The sequence below is a fragment of the Orcinus orca genome, chromosome 14 (assembly GCF_937001465.1).
Source record: "Orcinus orca chromosome 14, mOrcOrc1.1, whole genome shotgun sequence".
Lineage (NCBI taxonomy): Eukaryota > Metazoa > Chordata > Mammalia > Artiodactyla > Delphinidae > Orcinus > Orcinus orca.
The window spans coordinates 38,509,475-38,528,684 of NC_064572.1; the positions used below are offsets into that span (position 1 = coordinate 38,509,475).

The following is a 19,210-nucleotide window of genomic DNA, read 5'->3' on the forward strand; positions in this document are numbered from 1 at the left end:
TATGTTAGGAGTTATTTAAAAACTGGTCCTTAAGTAATCTAGCTTTTAAATAGAAATTAGATGAGACAGGTGACAAAAACCAAAAAGAAAGGGGAAAGTCAACGTTTTGTGACAGTGGGAGCCAGTGAAAAGTTTCTTATGAAGATGGGATTGACTAAGAGTATTAGATGCTTCTGAGAGTTCAAACAAGATGAGAAAAAAGAAAAATTTCAGGGCTTCCCTGGTGGCGCAGTGGTTGAGAGTCCGCCTGCCGATGCAGGGGAGACGGGTTCCTGCCCCGGTCTGGGAAGATCCCACATGCCGCGGAGCAGCTGGGCCCGTGAGCCATGGCCGCTGAGCCTGCGCGTCCGGAGCCTGTGCTCCGCAACGGCAGAGGCCACAACAGTGAGAGGCCCGCGTATTGCAAAAAAAAAAAAAAAAAAAAAAGAAACATTTCAACATCTATTAGATTTAGAGATTGCTAGTGACATAGACCGGACCATTTCAGTAGAGTGATGTGGGGAGCAGAGATGGTGTTCCAGTGACAGCAGCTGGTATTTTAACTGTTGTCACTGAAAGCAGTTTATATAGGTATGTGTATGTGTGCAGGCAGAAGGAAATATATTCAGCTTTAGGATAACTCTGCAGTTCCCCAATAAGTGCACTTCCATTGAACAAGCTATGTCCCATGCAGGTTTACTTAAGCTGGTGCAGTTTTTAAAAGCAAGATTTCAAACCGGGGGCTTCCCTGGTAGTGCAGTGGTTAAGAATCCGCCTGCCAATGCAGGAGACACGGGTTTGAGCCCTGGTCCGGGAAGATCCCACATGCCGCGGAGCAACTAAGCCCGTGCACCACAACTACTGAGCCTGCTCTGTAGAGCCCGCGAGACACAACTACTGAGTCTGCGTGCCACAGCTACTGAAGCCAGTGCGCCTAGAGCCCGTACTCTGCAACAAGAGAAGCCACCGCAATGAGAAGCCTGTGCACCGCAACAAAGAGTAGCCCGCGCTCGCCAAAACTAGAGAGAGCCCACACACAGCAACAAAGACCCAACACAGCCAAAAATAAATAAATACAAAAATAATTTAAAAAAAAAAGATTTCAAACCGGAAGGTGGCCCAAATATGCCACACAAGTTTGGTAAGGGTCCTTTCTACATTTGCTGCAAGAATTGATGGCTCTGGGATACCTCAGGAACTGTCAATTCTCACAGCAGTCCCATGACTCAATTGAACTTTTAAATTCCTTGCCCAACACTCCCTGTTTCTCCCACACCAGCAAAGTGAACAATTGTCTGATCTTTGACAGCGGGGAGAAAGCTATCTCTGCTTTTTGCCAGCTGAGAAATGGTTTTTCCCTTTCAAACACCACTGCATTCTTCTTGCAATTTTCCTTCACCATTAAATACTTTATAACTCAGTCTTATGTCAGTGTACCTTCCTGGGTGCCTGATAAATGGAATATTCTATAGGGGATTTTAAGGTATGGAAGCAGGTTTCATTTACACAGCACTCCACCCAGGGAAGACCCTGCTGGAGTCGACAACATTATTTATTTATTTGTTTGCTTAAAACAACACAAATTTATTAGCTTAACACAAATTTATTATTTTTTTAGAATTTTTTTTATTGGAGTATAATTGCTTCACAGTACTGTGTTAGTTTCTGTTGCACAACAAAGCAAATCAGCGATACGCATACATATGCCCCCATATCCCCTCCCTCTTGAGCCTCCCTCCTACCCTCCCTATCCTACCCCTCTAGGTCACTGCAAAGCACCGAGCTGATCTCCCTGTGCTATGCAGCTGCTTCCCACTAGCTATCTAGTTTACATATGGCAGTGTATATATGTCGAGGCTGCTCTCACTTCGCCCTCCCACCGCATGTCCTCAAGTCCATTCTCTGTCTGTCTACCTCTTTGATTTCTGCCCTGCAACTAGGTTCATCAGTACCATTTTTTTTTAGATTCCATATATATGCATTAGTGTACGTTATTTGTTTTTCTCTTTCTGACGTACTTCACTCTGTATGACAGACTCTGGGTCCATCCACCTCACTGCAAATAACTCAATTTCATTTCTTTTTATGGCTGAGTAATATTCCATTGTATATATGTGCTACATCTTCTTTATCCGTTCATCTGTCGATGGACACTTAGGTTGCTTCCATGTCCTCGCTATGGTAAATAGAGCTGCAATGAACATTGTGGAGCATCTCTTTTTGAATTATGGTTTTCTTAGGGTATATGCCCAGTAGTGGGATTGCTGGGTCATATGGTAGTTCTGTTTTTAGTTTTTTAAGGAACCTCCATACTGTTTTCCATAGTGGTTGTATCAATTTACATTCCCACCAACAGTGCAGGAGGGTTCCGTTTTCACCACACCCTTTCCAGCATTTATTGTTCCTAGATTTTTTTTTTTTTTTTTTTTGTGCGGTACGTGTGCCTCTCACTGCTGTGGCCTCTCCCGTTGCGGAGCACAGGCTCCAGACGTGCAGGCTCAGCGGCCATGGCCCACGGGCCCAGCTGCTCCGCGGCATGTGGGATCTTCCCGGACCGGGGCACGAACCCGTCTCCCCTGCATCGGCAGGCGGACTCCCAACCACTGTGCCACCAGGGAAGCCCTGTTTCTAGATTTTTTGATAATGGCGCTTCTGACGTGTGTGAGGTGATACGACATTGTAGTTTTGATTGGCATTTCTCAATAATTAGTGATGTTGAGTATCTTTTCATGTGCCTCTTGGCCATCTGTATGTCTTCCTTGGTGAAATGTCTATTTAGGTCTTCCACCCGTTTTTTAACCTGAATTATTTGTTTTTTTGATATTGAGCTCCATGAGCTGTTTGTATATTTTGGAGATTAATCCTTTGTCCATTGTTTCATTTGCAAATATTTTCTCCCATTCTGAGGATTGTCTTTTCATCTTGTTTGTGGTTTCCTTTGCTGTGCAAAAGCTTTGAAGTTTAATTAAGTCCCATTTGTTTATTGTTGTTTATATTTTCGTTACTCAAGGCAGTGGGTCAAAAAAGATTGTTCTGTGGTTATGTCAAAGAGTGTTTTTCCTATGTTTTCCTCTAAGAGTTTTATAGTGTCTGGTCTTACAATTAAGTCTTTAATCCATTTGGAGTTTATTTTTGTGTATGATGTTATGTGGTGTTCTAATTTCATTCTTTTACATGTAGCTATCCAGTTTTCCCAGCACCACTTATTGAAGAGGCTGTCTTTTCTCCATTGTATGTTCTTGCCTCCTTTTTTGTAAATTAGATGCGCATATGTGTGTGGGTTTATCTCTAGGTATTCTGTCCTGTACCATTGACCTGTATTTCTGTTTTTGTGCTAGTACCATATTGTCTTGATTACTGTAGCTTTGTGGTACAGTTTGAAGTTAGGGGACCTGGTTTCTCCAACTCCATTTTTCTTTCTCAAGATAGCTTTGGCTATTCGGGGTTTTTTGTGTTTCCATACAAATTATAAGACTTTTTGTTCTAGTTCTGTGAAGAATGTCATTGGTAGTTTGATAGGGATTTCATTGAATCTGTAGATTGCTTTGGGTAGTATAGTCATTTTTCACAATATTGATTCTTCCAATCCAAGAACATGGTATATTTCTCCACCTGTTTATGTCATCTTTGATTTTTTCATCAGTGTTTTATAGTTTTCTGAGTACAAGTCTTTCACCTTCTTAGGCAGTTTTATTCTTAGATATTTTATTCTTTTTGTTGCAGTGGTAAATGGGACTGTTTCCTTAATTTCTCTTTCTGATTTTTCGTTGTTGGTGTATAGGAATGCAAGAGATTTCTGTGCATTAATTTTATATCCTGCAACCTTACCAAATTCATTGATTAGCTCTAGCAGTTTTCTGGTTGCATCTTTAGGATTTTCTAAGTATAGTATCATGTCATTGGCAAGCAGTGACCGTTTTACTTCTTCTTTTCCAATTTATATTCCCTTTTATTTATTTTCTTCTCTGATTGCCGTGGCTAGGACTTCCAAAACTATGTTGAATAATAGTGGTGAGAGTGGACATCCTTGTCTTGTTCCTGATCTTAGTGCAAATGCTTTCAGTTTTTCACCATTGATACGATGCTTGCTGTGGGTTTTTCACATATGGCCTTTATTATGTTGAGGTAAGTTCCCTCTATGACCATTTTCTGGAGAGTTTTTTTTTATCATAAATGGGGGTTGAATTTTGTCAGAAGCTTTTTCTGCATCTATTGAGATGATCATATGTTTTTTTCCCCCTTAATTTGTTAATGTGGTGTATCACATTGATTGATTTGCATATATTGAAGTATCCTTGCATACTAGGATGAATCCCACTTGATCATGGGGTCTGATCCTTTTAATGTACTGTTGGATTCTGTTTGCTAGTATTTTGTTTAGGATTTTTGCATCTATGTTCATCAGTGATATCTGTCTATAATTTTCTTTTTTTATGATGTCTTTTTCTGGTTTTGGTATCAGGGTGATGGTGGCTTCGTAGAATGAACTTGGGAGTGTTTCTCCCTCTGCAGTATTTTGGAAGAGTTTGAGAAGTATCCGTGTTAGCTCTTCTCTAAATGTTTGATAGAATTCACCTGTGAAACCGTCTGGGCCTGGACTTTTGTTCGTTGGAAGATTTTTAATTATGGTTTCAATTTCATTATTTGTGATAGGTCTGTTTATATTTTCTAATTCTTCCTGGTTCAGTCTTGGAAAATTATACCTTTCCAAGAATTTGTCCATATCTTTGTGGTTGTCTGTTTTATTGGCATATAGTTGTTTGTAGTAGTCTCTTATAATCCTTTGTATTTCTGCAGTGTCAGTTGTGATTTCTCCTTTTTCATTTCCAATTTTATTGATTTGCATCCTCTCCCTTTTTTCTTGTTGAGTCTGGCTAAGTGTTTATCAATTTTGTTTATCTTAGAGAACCAGCTTTTACTTTTATTGATGTTTGCTATTGTTTTCTTCATTTCTATTTCTTTTATTTCTGCTCTGATCTTTATGATTTCTTTCCTTCTACTGACTTTGGGTTTTCTTCCTCTTTCCCTAGTTGTTTTAAGTGTAGGGTTAGATTGTTTATTTGAGATTTTTCTTGTTTCTTGAGGTGAGATAGAGTTGCTGTTAACTTCCTTCTTAGAACTGCTTTGGCTGCATCCCATACGTTTTGGGTTGTCGTATTTTCGTTGTCATTTGTTTCTATGTATTTTTTGAATTCCTCTTTGATTTCTTCAGTGATCTCTTGGTTGTTTCATAGCACACTGTTTAGCCTCCATGTATTTGTGTTTTTTTTTCAGTTTTTTTTTTTTTCCTGTAATTGATTTACAGTCTCAGAGTGTTGTGGTCAGAAAAGATGCTTGATATGATTTCAATTTTCTTAAATTTTCTAAGGCTTGACTTGTGACCCAAGATATGATCTATCCTGGAGAATGTTCCATGTGCACTTGAGAAGAAAGTGTATTCTGCCACTTTTGGGTGGAATGTTCTGTAAATATCAATTAGATTTATCTGGTCTATTGTGTCATTTAAAGCTTGTGTTTCCTTATTTATTTTCTGTTTGGATGACCTGTCCATTGGTGTGAGTGGGGTGTTAAAGTTCCCTACTATTATTGTGTTACTGTTGATTTCACCTTTCATTGTTGTTAGCATTTGCCTTATGTATTGAGGTGCTCCTATGTTGGGTGCATAAACATTTATAATTGTTATATCTTCTTCTTGGATTGATCCTTTGATCATTATGTATTGTCCCTCCTTATTTCTTGTAACAGTCTTTATTTTAAAGTCTCTTTTATCTGATATGAGTATTGCTACTCCAGCTTTCTTTTGATTTCCATTTGCATGGAACATCTTTTTCCATCCCGTCACTTTCAGTCTGTATGTGTCCCTTGGTCTGAAGTGGGTCTCTTGTAACCAGCATACATACGGGTCTTGTTTTTGTATCCATTCAGCCAGTCTGTGTCTTTTGGTTGGGGCATTTAATCCATTTTCATTGAAGATTATTATTGATATGTATGTTCCTATTCCCATTTTCTTAATTGTTTTGGGTTTGTTTCTGTGGGTCTTCTTCTCTTGTGTTTCGCATTTAGAGAAGTTTCTTTAGCATTTGTTGTAAAGCTGGTTTGGTGGCGCTGAATTCTCTTAACTTTTGTTTGTCTGAAAAGCTTTTGACTTCTCCTGTGGAATCTGAATGAGATCCTTGCTGTGTAGAGTAATCTTGATTGTAGGTTTTTATCTTTCATCACTTTAAGTATATCCTACCAGTCCCTTCTGGCCTGCAGTTTCCTTTGAAAAATCAGCTGATAACCTTATGGGGATTCCTTTGTATGTTATATTTTTTTTCCCTTGCTGCTTTTAATAGTTTTTCTTTGAATTTAATTTTTGTTAGTTTGATTAATCTGTGTCTTGGTTTTTCCTAGGGTTTATCCTGTATGGGACTCTTTCTGCCTCCTGGACTTTGGTGACTGTTTCCTTTCTCATGTTAGGGATGTTTTCAACTATAATCTCTTCAAATATTTTTCAGACCCTTTCTTGTTCTCTTCTTCTTCTGGGACCCCTATTATTCGAATGTTGCTGCATTTAGTGTTGTGTCCCAGTAGTCTCTGAGATCGTCTTCAGTTTTTTTCATTCTTTATTCTGCTCCTAGGCAGTTATTTCCACCATTTTCCAGCTCACTTATTCATACTTCTGCCTCAGTTATTCTGTTATTGATTCCTTTTAGTGTATCTTTCATTTCAGTTATTGTGTTGTTCATCTCTGTTTGTTCTTTAGTTCTTCTAGATCTTTGTTAAACATCTCTTGTATTTTCTGAATCTGTGCTTCCATTCTAGTTTTGAAATTCTGGATCATCTTTACTATCATTCCTCTGAATTCTTTTTCAGGTAGATTGCCTATTTTCTCTTCCTTTATTTGGTCTTGTAGATGTTTACCTTGATCCTTCATCTGTGACATATTTTTTTGCTGTCTCAATTTTTTTGTTTTTAATGAGTGGGATTGTATTCCTGTTTTACTGGTTGTTTGGCCTTAGGCTTCCAACACTGGAGTTTGTAAGCTATTGGGTAGGGCTGGGTCTTGGTGCTGAGATGAGGACCTCCGTGAAACCTCAGTCCAGTGAATATTCCTTGGGGTCTGAGGTTTCCTGTTAGTCCGGTGGTTTGGCCTCAGAGCTCCCACCCCAGGAGCCTTAGCTGGACACTGGGCTTGAGAACCAAGATCCTGCAGGCTGCGTGGGGCAGCAAAAAAAAAAAAAAAAAAAAAGAACAGTAAGGTAAAAAAAAATTAGACTAGGAAACTAACAGATATGTTAGAAAGAATATAAAAATAAAAATATAGATGAATCAACATCTGGAAGGTACATCAGTACCACAATAGTAAAAAAGAGGAGGAGGGAAAAGAAAAAGGGGGGCGGGGAGAAAGGCCTTTGCTTTGGGGGGCAGGGCCTAAGTAAGGGCGAGGATTGGGCTGTGGGCAGGGCCAATGCTCAGGACCCACTGGGTTGTAAAAGGCCCTGGGGGTTGTGGGGGGGTGAGGCTTAGGCTCAAGGGACAGAAGGGAGCCAGGCGTGCCCCTCACTCCTCGTCTCAGAGGGCAGGGGACCTCACCTGGGGTCCCAGCAGGCTCCCCAGACCCGAGTGGGCCGGGCAGTTGCCCTCTGCTCCTCTCCCACTCCTCCCAGAGGGCTCCTCTCACCTGCCTCTCCTGATCTCCCCAGCCTCTCTCCTATGCCCCCAAGGGCCCATGCGGCATGGATGGGGCTTTGGGGGGCAGGCGGGTACCGGCTTGGGAGGTCAGCAGGCTCCCTGTGCCCGAGTGGGCCAGGCGATCGTCCTCTGCTTCTCTCTTGCTTTTCCCGGAGAGTCCCTCCTGCCTGCCTCTCCTGATCTCCCCAGCCTCAGGGGTGCCGATCCTGTGTGGCCTCCACTTCTCCTCCCACCTCAATCCCCCTACGTCCTACCGGTTCATTTTGGGGTTCCTCCCATCTCCTTCGGCGTCAGAGTCCCCCACCAGCAGCTGGCAGGCGCCCTACTTGTGGGAAGATGCTAACTCCACATCTTCCCACACAGCCATCTTGACTCTGCCTCAACAACCATATTTAAATAGCTTCTAGCCTGTAAAGGTATTTTGCTAATCCTAAAAGCTTGCATCACCAGATTCTTAACTTAGAGAATTGTCATGTCATGAACTCAGTGGGGGAAGGAAAAAACTGCTTCATGAATCTGACATTTGCAAGTCAGGCATGTGAAGATGGATTTAGGGTCTAAGCTGTGCCTCACCTTTCCTTTCTTAGGTGTTTCTGCTCTTCCTATCTAGAATTCATTTTCCTCTGCCAATTAAATCATGCCCATTCAAGATGTAACTCCAATACCAACCGTTTGGGAAGCCTTTAGAGATAACTATAGCGTGAATTAAGCTCTCCCTTTCTTTGATTATCTACTGCAATTATTATCTGTAATAGCCCATTTAGCACTCTTGTTCCTACAACAAAATCTGTGTTCCCACAGTGTGCAGTGTTGTGCTGGCAACAGAGAAAACCTCTATAAGTAACATTCAGGTTCAAGTCAGTACTTAAGGGGGAAAACCAGTCATTGTTTTAATTCATTAACAAATTAACTTTCATTGCAAAATCTGCAGGGATTTCTGTCTTCCAGCCTTACATTTTCTTCCCGTTTTGCCTTTAATGAATTAACCACCACTAGTTCCCACTGTGCGTTTAATGACTGTACCGATTGCTCACTATATATGCTACATGATGTGGAAAAAATACAGAATTTACAAGCAAAGCCCTCTCCCTGACCTCCCTGGGGAGAGACCAAAACCCATAAAAATATAAGAAAACACATTAAACTACATATAACAAGTGCCAGATGAGCGGTCTGGATAATTGCACAGCCCTTTGTGGTCCCAAGTGAATGGGCACTATTCCTCAAGCCAGCAACTGCACTTCCTTGTCCTGAGACCTTGAACTTTGCTCATGGTGCTTGGAATCCCTATCCTAAGCGCTATCTCTGTTCATCTTAAGCCTAACATTCCTTTATCCTTCATGCCATCTCTTTCTGAATATTTTCCCTAATTATTGTTTTTTTCTCCTCCCTTTGCCTCCATTTTGTGTTGATTTTCTGCTCTTCTTATAAAATTCTAAGCACTTTACCTAAAATTGCTTTTGGAACTCATCTCATGTCCTAACTTATAAACATTTATTCATATAGAGTTTTTCTTTTATGATGATAAAATGTGCACACTTGACTATACAGAACATTTAGAAAAACACTCATGTTATAAAAAGATCGTTCTTCTATAAACATCTATTGTGTGCACCTCTGTGTCAGGCTGTCTGTAAGACTGGATCAGCAATGTGAAGACCTGCTCCACCCCCACAAGCTCATGGTCCAGTAAGATGGGAGGTTCATGAGCTGATGTGGTGGGAGAGTGATGCCTGATAAGGAGGTACTGTGGAGTAAGGGAGAGCCTTGGAAAACAAATGAGAATTCATGGGAATATTTGGCCCCTTCTAGTTTACTTACTTGGACCTTTATCGATGTAATTTTTTGAAGAGAACAGGGAGCTCTATAACGATTTTATTTACCAGATATCATTCCTAGAAACAGAAGGTGCTCCTTGAATTTTAAAACCATGACAAAAGAGTACCATATACCGTAGCCACCTTAGTGTATTAGACTATCTTAAAAGTGATGCAGTTTTAAAACATAAACACTGGGTTCTGAATATGTTGGATAAGTTTACAGATGAGAGTTCTATGTCTGATTGTTAAGGTACCCCAAGGATATTTAGGGCCATAAGTTTTATAGTTTGGAGTTAGATCTTATCTGTTATCTCGTTCTCACAAACGTCCCATGTTTCCCCTTCAGAACAAAGTACTCAGCTGGATATATTAGGCCATACTGTGTCACCTTAGGGCACAGAAAGAAAATCAGGATTATACCTTACTTATTTTTATCTCATTTTTACTTATGCTCTATTTTATATGTTTGCAATATATTGTATATGTTAAACATTAAATGTATACATACATGTACTTATAAGCAGATCTATAAATATTGGAGGCTGTTATCCAAAATTATTACCATCTCTTTGGACTGTGTTTGGTTGTAAGTAATAGAAAGGCTAACAGTGACTTAGACATACTGTACTTATGATTTACCTTACAAAAGTGTGTAGGTGGTCTTAGGGTTAGTATAGCAGCCTAGTGATTTCATTAAGGAATTTTTCTATATTTCCACTTACATATTTGGCATGATGCCTTACAAGTGTAAAATTTCACCTCATGGTGAATTTTATTTACCTTTCCCAACACCTCTGTGATGTTAGGTGAGTAGTGCTATATGGGTACTATATAGTGAAATGCATGGGTAAATTCTTAAGATTTCAAATTTATTAATAACTGCATTTTATTTATCGAAGAATCAAGACTAATATTCTGTTGTGTACTAAATCAAGTTACTTAAAATATTTAATAAGGATGTTCTCTTAGAATTTAGTCAAGTCATTGTGAGGGGTAAGCATGTGTATCTTAAATCAATTTTGGGATTCTCTAAGCTATGGAAATAGAAAATGTGAGGGCGTGTTAGACTTGACATCTCTGTACTCCCCCACCTTGGGCCTTTGCAGAGGCGTTTTACTTGGTTCTGATCCTGTGTACTGTGCTGATGGATGGTAAAGCGATGGAGAAAGTGGTTGGTAGAATAGGGCGGTAACCACCAGAGACAGTTGTCAGATGGAAACTAATTGATTGTGATTGCTTTGCCATTGTATTGCTCTTGGAGTCTGTAGCTTGTTAAAACCACTGATTATAAAATAAGGATGTCCCTTTTTATGCTGTAGTTTATGTTAATGAAAAGCTGTTTTTAGAGGAATGATCAGTGAATATCAATAAATGGATAATAAGAAACTAAAGGAAAACTTAACTGATCACGAATTAATATACTTCAGCGGTCAGAGTAGTAGTCAACTGTGTGGTGGTTCATAATGAATTTTTGGCTCAGGGCTCCTGAATTTTAAATATTTCCCATAGAAAGAGAGATTGAGTCTGTGTAACTATTTATCACGTACTGTCTTGAATAACAAATCTTCCCTGTAGAGGAGATCTTCTGGAAAACAAACAAACAAACAAAAAATGTGTTGTTTTGCAGAGCCTTTATTTCATGCCAAAGTATTAACAGGCAAATATTTTGAAGTAGAAAAAATGAGTTCCCATTGTATGATCAAGAAAGAGAAGATTAGAAGTGGATTTTTCAATGCTCACAGTATATGAATAGCATATGAGTAGGGTCTGTGTGAATCTGAAGGCAATGTGATTATTTTGCAATATTTATCAATATTAAAACGACTATACTAAAATGATAACATTAATGTGAAAGTTATGTCTAACTTTTTATTGTAAGATATACATTAACTTTTAGATGATTATAATGATATCTTTAATGATCATATCTTTCATCAGTGGTGTTTAAACTTTAGTGATGTTAGAGTTATCATAGTTTTTTTTAATTGGGGCATAGTTGTTTTACAATGTTGTGTTAGTTTCTGCTGTACAGTGGAGTTCCCTGTGCTCTACAGCAGGTTCTTATTAGTTATCTATTTTATACATATTAGTGTATATATGTCAATCCCGTCTCCCAATTCATCCCACCCCCACCCCCTGCTTTCCCCCCGCCCTTGAGTTATCAGATTTATTGCAGACATTTTTACTGAGCACCAATTCTGATTAAGGCTCAACCTCTGACCTCAAGGAACTTACAGACTACAACAGATAAAGGTGTAAACAAATGGTTACTTGCAGCATTGAATACAGTGATACAAGCAATAAAAGGTTCTGGGGGACACAAGGGGAAGATGACATAAGCTCTGAAGAATTGCTGGATGTTATCCAGCAAAGAAAAAGATGGTCCAGGAAGAAGGATCAGTATGATGGTTCCTGGTATTGGGGAAATAGGATAATAGTTGGAAATGAAGTTGTGTGTTTTAGGATACAAGATGAGGCTAGACAGGCAAAATTCTACCTGGCCTATGTTTTTCTTTGCTCTACTTAGGAATTTGGAGTTCTTCCTATGGGAAAGGGGCCCACTGAGGCTTTCTAGGTTTGGGGAGAACATGAGTGAATTTTCTTTCTGGATAATAACTCTCCCCTCCATTCAGATGGTGGGTAGGAAGAGCCTCATTGTGACCTCCATTTAGTAAACTGGTACAGTGGCCCATGCTGTGGAACATTATTATTAATCTATATCCATGTAAAGGAAATAAAAAGAGCTTACATGCTGAATCATGTATCCATCTTTGGCTTTTTAAATATATGTTTCTTGAATAGTGAAATGAAATTGGTGCTAATATTTTAGTTGCTTAAAACTCTGAAAGAAGAATGTCTACATGTTATAACAGATTTTTCATCTAGTAGAGCGTATATGCTTATTATTAGTTTCATATTTAGGAAGCTGATATGATATATAACTTAATTTAAAAAAAGTGATTATGATTTAAAAAACACATGTTTAAGAGAATGCTAAAAAATGACAGTAATTTAGTCTTGTTAAATATTTACCAGAATCATTCCTCACATTTGAGATTCTGTTTCAGCATTTGGAACATTTGCATTTTAATTACATAATAAAAGGAAAAAATGAAAGAATAATTGGCTTAGCTATTAGCGAATTAACAGCCATAACTTAAAAAAGATAAAAACACACACACACACACAGAAACTGACATTGGTTTCCATAGAAGAGTTACAGTATATGTACGTTGATCAGATATTTAATGACGTTTGACAACAGTTACGGGAAGAGAATGTTGTTTCAATCCTTTAATACAACATGTTGCTTAACACTGCAATTAATGAAAGTTGAGATATTTGACTGTAGGGTCATTCAACTTTTACTGGTAATGTGTCCTCTAATGGGACCTGCCTAGCGTGATTCCAATTGTTAAAATCTTGTGGAGAAATAAGACAGTTGGATCCAGTAGTTGTCTTAGTCCTAGCTGCTATAACAGAATACCATGGACTGGGTGGCTTAAAAACAACAGAAATTTATTTCTCACAGTTCTGGGTGCTGGGAAGCCTAAGATCAAGGTGCCTGTGGATTCAGTGTCTGGTTAGGACTTCCTAGTTCATAGAGGGCTATTTTCTTGCTGTGTCTTCATATGACTAGAATGGGCGAGGGAGCTCTCTGGGGTCTCTTTTATAAGGGTATTAATCCCACTCATGACCCAAAGGCCCCACCTTCTAATACCATCACATTGGGGGTTAGGTTTCAATCTATGAATTCTGGGGGGACGCAAACATTCAGTCTATAAAATGGCCATATCCAGTTGTGTTTTTTCAGTACAGTGAAGGTTCCATCCTGTCTGGCTGGAGTCAGCAGCCATAAGAAGGTCTCAGTGCACAGGTCCAGCCCAATGACAGGAGCTGGTGGTGTCAGAATGAACTTCTGACAGCCTTTCTCTGTGTTTCTCAACAGATACGACGACATATTCCACGGAGCGGTCTGAGCACTTCAAACCCTGCCGAGACAAGGACCTTGCCTACTGTCTCAATGATGGCGAGTGCTTTGTGATTGAAACCTTGACTGGGTCCCATAAACACTGTCGGTAAGTCACTGCGGCGACTGGCACTGAGGGCAGGTCCTCAGAGAGGCCTGGAGGTGGAAGGGGGTGCTGAGCTCCAGGAATATGCAATGTGATACATGTAGTCCAGTGTTTGAATAGCAGAATCAATAGTTTTAATGTGGGAAGGAACAAGACTGGTATCTTTAGTATTTGAGGAAGGAAAACTGAATTAAATTAGACAAGATGTTTCACCTGATTAAGTAAAGGAAGGTTTACTTTTCTATGTAACGACTTAATAGAAATAATTATTTACTCACTTTAGAAGCCTATATTTTTGGTGTGGGATTTAGGCACATATACTCAGAAATAATCTCTTCCTGCAGACCTACAGATTGTGGCGTGGCAAGGAAACTGCTCAGCTAAGATCTAGAGTCTCAATGTTTACTGTGAACCAAACCCCAGAGACTGTAACTGTGTCCAAAGAAAACTGCATCTTATTTTGATTCTGCCCTCGTTTATTAATTTCAGTCCTTTTTTTTTTTTTTTTTTTAAACACCTCTGATGATGAAATACTCTCCGGCAAGGTGTTGTAAATGAAATCATAGTCCTGTTATAGTCTAGGTAGAGAACAGGGAAAATTCCCAGTGGAGATCAAGAAGGTGTTTAATGGGTTTTTAGAAACAAAAGGTTAGATAACTGCTAAAAATAAAAACAAGTGGAGGTAAATAGTGGTCTTGTAGACACTGTAGCTTTAAGGCTCCGTAGAAGAATCAAATTAGCATCTAAAAAATATTTCCCACCAAGCTTTTATTTCCAGCGCTACCCTGGTAATTTGTTTTTCCTTGCAATTGTATATGCTTCAGTGATCATATATATCTACACCCCTTTCCTTCTCTTTATTTACTCTTCTCATATGACACAGTTATTAAATTAATTATTCCGAATCATGAAGCATGGAAAATTATGACTTTCTTCTCTCGCTCTTGCTATTATAAAACTTTATTCCATGTTGTTTTATTAAGATGGCACAGAGAAATGTGCCTTATAGTTATGAACTTAGAATGTGTCAGCAAATCCTGCCTGGCTCCACAGGCTAGCTTCAGTTCACAGTGGACAGTGACACAGGTTTGGAAGAGCTGATCAGTGATAGTGGCCGATCTCCGTGAGAGCCACTGTGTATCCCGTCGCCTTGCATCACCATTGACATGGTGGCTTTCATGTGACTTGGGCAGTGCCGTTACATTGACTTCATTTACAAAAGTCACCACCCATTTCTGTCCTCTGAAAACCTGAGTTGGGGATCAAGGGCAGTGGGAATGGTTCCTCCCCCACATTTCTCTTTTCTTGTTATGTTTATTAGATCAGTGCAGACACAGGTAGAAAGCACACAGGTAGAAAGCACGCAGGTGACTTGAAGACCTCAAGGGAAAAGCCAAGAATGAGGTACCATTTCAAAGCACGAAGTGCATCCATGCTCTTATTGATGATCAGCTATGTGTTAATGTTACCTTTGTCAGTCCAGTGGCGTCATATGTGGAAGCGGGCAGTGCCGTCGAATAGGTTTGAATTTATAATTGATGAAGGGATGAATCAGAAGCCTTACGTAAAGCAGTGACTTTTGTGATGGTGTTTTACCCCAGGGAAGTTTCAAATCAGGCCCCACCACTATGTGCAGGCAGGTCTGATTCATCATTTCAAAAACTGAGAATGTTGAAAAAACAAAAGAATTCCTATTTGTTTTTAACATACAGCCTCACTATAGTCTCTGTTAAGTTCACAGGTGTATTAGTTTGCTAGGGCTGCTGTAACATAGCACTGCAGATTGGGTGGTGTAAACAGCAGAAATATATTTGATCACAGTTCGGGAGTCTAGAAGTCTGAGATCAAGGTGTTGGCAGGGTTGTTTCCTTCTGAGGGCCACGAGGCAAGGATCCCTTTCAGGCCTCTCTCCTTGGCTTGAGGGTGGCCATCTTCTCCCTGTGTCTTTTCGTTTTCTTTCCACTGTACAAGTCTTATTCAAATTCCCTTTTCTTAAAAGGGCACCAGTCATACTGGATTAAGGTCCACCCTAATGACCCTGTTTTACCTTGATTGCATCTCTAAAGACTCTTTCTCTAAATATGGTCACATTCTGAGGTACTGGAGGTTAGCACTTCAACATTGGTTATTTGGGAGACACAATCCAGTCTATGACAGTAGATCTCAGGTCCAGAAAAATAATTCTTTTCTTTTGCACATATGTGCATGTCTGATTTTTTTTTAACATAGACAAGCAGAGATATGTCTATGTTTTGGCTGGAATGATGTACATGTATAATAATTTTGGCCTGTATTCATATTTCATGCATATTTCAGCACAGACAACCTTTTATTTAACATAGAGTCACAACATAGCAAATCATGACAAAAGACCAGCCTAAGACAGAACCGGAACTCCAATAGGTTAATAAGTGCATATAAATCTCCTACTAGTGCATACGAAGAAATCACACATTGCGTGTGTCAGCTATTCATCTCCCAGGCTTTGCTGTGAATAAAAGGCTTACCATTTGTTCCTGCATCAGCCACTTGTAAAAATTCCAGTGTAGTTATTAATAATGTGCCATTTTATACAGTACTCTATTTAAATAGTGTGTTTCATTTATTCTCCTCCATTCGACAAATGTTTATTGAACATCTCCTATCACAAAGATACTGTTGAATAAATACATACAGATATGAACTTAGGAATTAAATGGCACTGCGCTTTGTAATGCACTTGGAGTAAGTGAAATACTTCATCTCCAGGAAATAAGGAAAGCAAGGGAAATGACTTTCGTGTGATTGGCATGCTACCAGGGCTATCCTTCTGATGCATTACTAACTGGATTCTGTTGCAAGTTAAATAAACCACAAGTTAATAGATCAGAGCAGCAATATTAAGGGGTGTACCTGAATTTAGCTCATTAAATAGTTTGCTTTTTACATGTCTCCAAAGATTAAACATTCAAATCTGAGAGAAGTTAAGATTATATATATATATTTTTAGTATTTTAAAAATAAATTGCAATCCAATTGTGAATTGAATCAAGATATCTCTTCCATGTTGTGAAAAGTCGATCATGCTGAAATGCTTGTTTCCTTGCCGAGGAAGAATAGTAACGAAGCTACCTAGATCATCCCTGATAGAGATCCTGAGAGTGTATGCCCCAAAATGTTAAAAGTGCAAATCTTGGGATAAGGGAGGGAGGTTTCATGGTTTTCTGTTGTTATTTTCTCACTCTTTAGTGCATTTTCAGATCTTTCAAAAGACTGTTTATGGTGAGAATAGAAATTATAGAGCAAGCTGATGAAAATTTAAGAGGAATACCAAGATCATAAAAATAACTGGATAGATTTTAAAGAATAACAAATAGGCAAACTTGGTGTTGCTAAATTTACAATATAATCATTGATTATTGGTTGACTGATTAGGAAACATAGAACCTGGTATGTTGTGGAACTTAGTGTAGAATAAGGAGAGATTCATAAATCGGGGAAAATGAGAGTCTGGTTGTTTGATAAACTTGGTTGACTGTTAGGTAAAACAAAGTTGGAGTTTTACCTCTTCCTTATATACCAAAAGTTGTTCTTAATGAATTTAAGAGTTAATGTAACAAGTAAAGTATTAGGGGAAGCAGTAAATAACATGTTTCTTTACATCAGCAATTGAAAGGACCTTTTGAGCAAAAAGCAATGAAAGGAAAAATTAACAGCCTTGACACAACATTGCTTTTTTGATCTGAATATCATAAATCAGAAACAAAATTGAAAGACAGATAAAGTGTCAGTAAACTGTACAACAAATATGGCAAAGAATTGATATTCTGAAGAAGTCATATAGATCAATAAGAGTAACACTAAAATTAAATCTCAATAGGAAAATGGGCAAAAGAGAGGAACATCCTCTTCCCTTGAAAAGGAATCCAAGTAACCCGTAAGCATGAAAAATACTCAGCCTCACAAAAAAATGCAAATTAACTTTTTTTGTTTGCCTATCATATTTAATGATTTTAAAAAGCAGATAGTTTCGTGAGGGTGCAGTAAAAAACACTGTCTTATTCACTACTTGAGGGAGCGTATTTTGTTAAACATCTTCTGTAGGTGATGTTTCAACATCTTTGAATTCTTTCTAAGAATTCAGCCTACAGAAATGTATATGTAGATTTATTTTTAAGGATGTTTACCACAGGATTTGTAACAGCAAAACAAACGAACGAAGGAAACCTGAATTTAGATGTCTATATAAATTAGAATATATCTACACCTTGGATGAATTCAACGTAACTGGAATTTTCAAAATTTTAAGGATGTGAAAATGCTCATTATATCATATTATGTAGAAAAATCAGAATATAAAATTGTAAAGTTGAACATATGATAGCAATCCAGTTCTGAGAAAAAGCTGAATAAAAAGGCTAATCGGATTTACAGCTATTGTCTTCTTTGAACCTTATGAGTTTTCCAAGATCACTACATTGTACATGTATTTCATTTATGTAACATCTGGTTAAGACGCTTGACCCCTGCTTCTCATCTTTCCATTGAGAAAGATAGCGTCCCTGTCTCTGTTAAATCAAGGTCATTATAATTCACTATTATTAGGCTGATAAGAGGACTTTCAATTAAGCCATTCCAGATTAAACACTATCAAGTCCATTAGAATGTGCCTGTTCCTTTTATTAAAAAAATCATTTATGCTCTTTATAATAATGATTTTCCATGCTGAATTCATGTGTTTTGAAACATAAAAAAAAATGGATTGAGTAATAGGAAGGTACAATGAAGCTGGGTAGGGAAGGAAAGCAAATCACTAGAAACTCCTGGAATCAAAATATCCTGAATAAAAGCAGGATATTCTCTACTATATTTATTTTTATGCCATTTCTAGAAATTTTAAGAACTTTGGGAATGGTGCTATTTGTAGCATATTTCACTAGAGTTGAAAGAGGTAGCCAGTTGTAACTGAAAAGATTGCTAGGCATTTAAATGGGCCAAGTGTGTTTTCAGGCCAAATTAAGTGAAAAGGATGTATCTCTTCTGAATTGAAGTTCATTAAATGTTGTACCAGCCTTGCTGCAAAAATGGATTTTCAAAACGTTGGAAAGGATAGCATTTGAGCTGAATTTGACCTGTGGTGATCATTTTGGAAATCTATCAGGCAATTCATTTGAAGATGCTTGGATCACTTGAAATATGGAACTGCTGGAAAAAGAGGCAAACAGTCCAATAGCAACCACTGCCTGAGGCAATACTTCCATAAAGCGGCTGATGGACTGTGCAGCTAGCTGGGTAAAATGCTCGTAGGAGTTGGTGAGTGGAAGGTGGGGAGCATTTGAAAGGGGAAGAGAGCCCTACCAGGAACTGCTGTTAATCACTGTGTCTAGTTCTGCTTCAGTAGGTTTTGAAATCAAAGTTTCCATGTTTAAGAGACTTGATTGGGCACGATGTAACGATATCCCTATGATATACTGTATAAAATTACAGGACGTCCCTGTCAGTGCTTTGCTCCATCACTTTGGAGGTCCATTAGCTCTTCCACTTAAGGCGGGTCCTCTTTATCCAAAGCTTCTCCAGTAAGTGCTCTGAGAGCGGCCACTAATGACTTCCTGTGGTTGTAGCAAGTCGGGATGGAAATGGGGTTTTGGCAGAAGTCCCTGAGCTCCATTGACGGCAGAGGGT

General features: G+C 38.7%; 1 protein-coding gene across 9 annotated transcripts in view; it reads left to right on the top strand.

The window, feature by feature from the left end:
- Nucleotides 1-19,210, top strand: part of NRG3 (neuregulin 3) — a 1,065,062-nt gene that overhangs the window by 470,722 nt on the left and 575,130 nt on the right. For all 9 annotated transcript variants that reach the window (XM_033433955.2, XM_033433956.2, XM_033433958.2 and 6 more), the window contains exon 2: nucleotides 13,423-13,552. In XM_033433955.2, coding sequence (XP_033289846.2) covers nucleotides 13,423-13,552 — 130 coding nt within the window. The remainder of the gene's footprint in view (nucleotides 1-13,422; nucleotides 13,553-19,210) is intronic.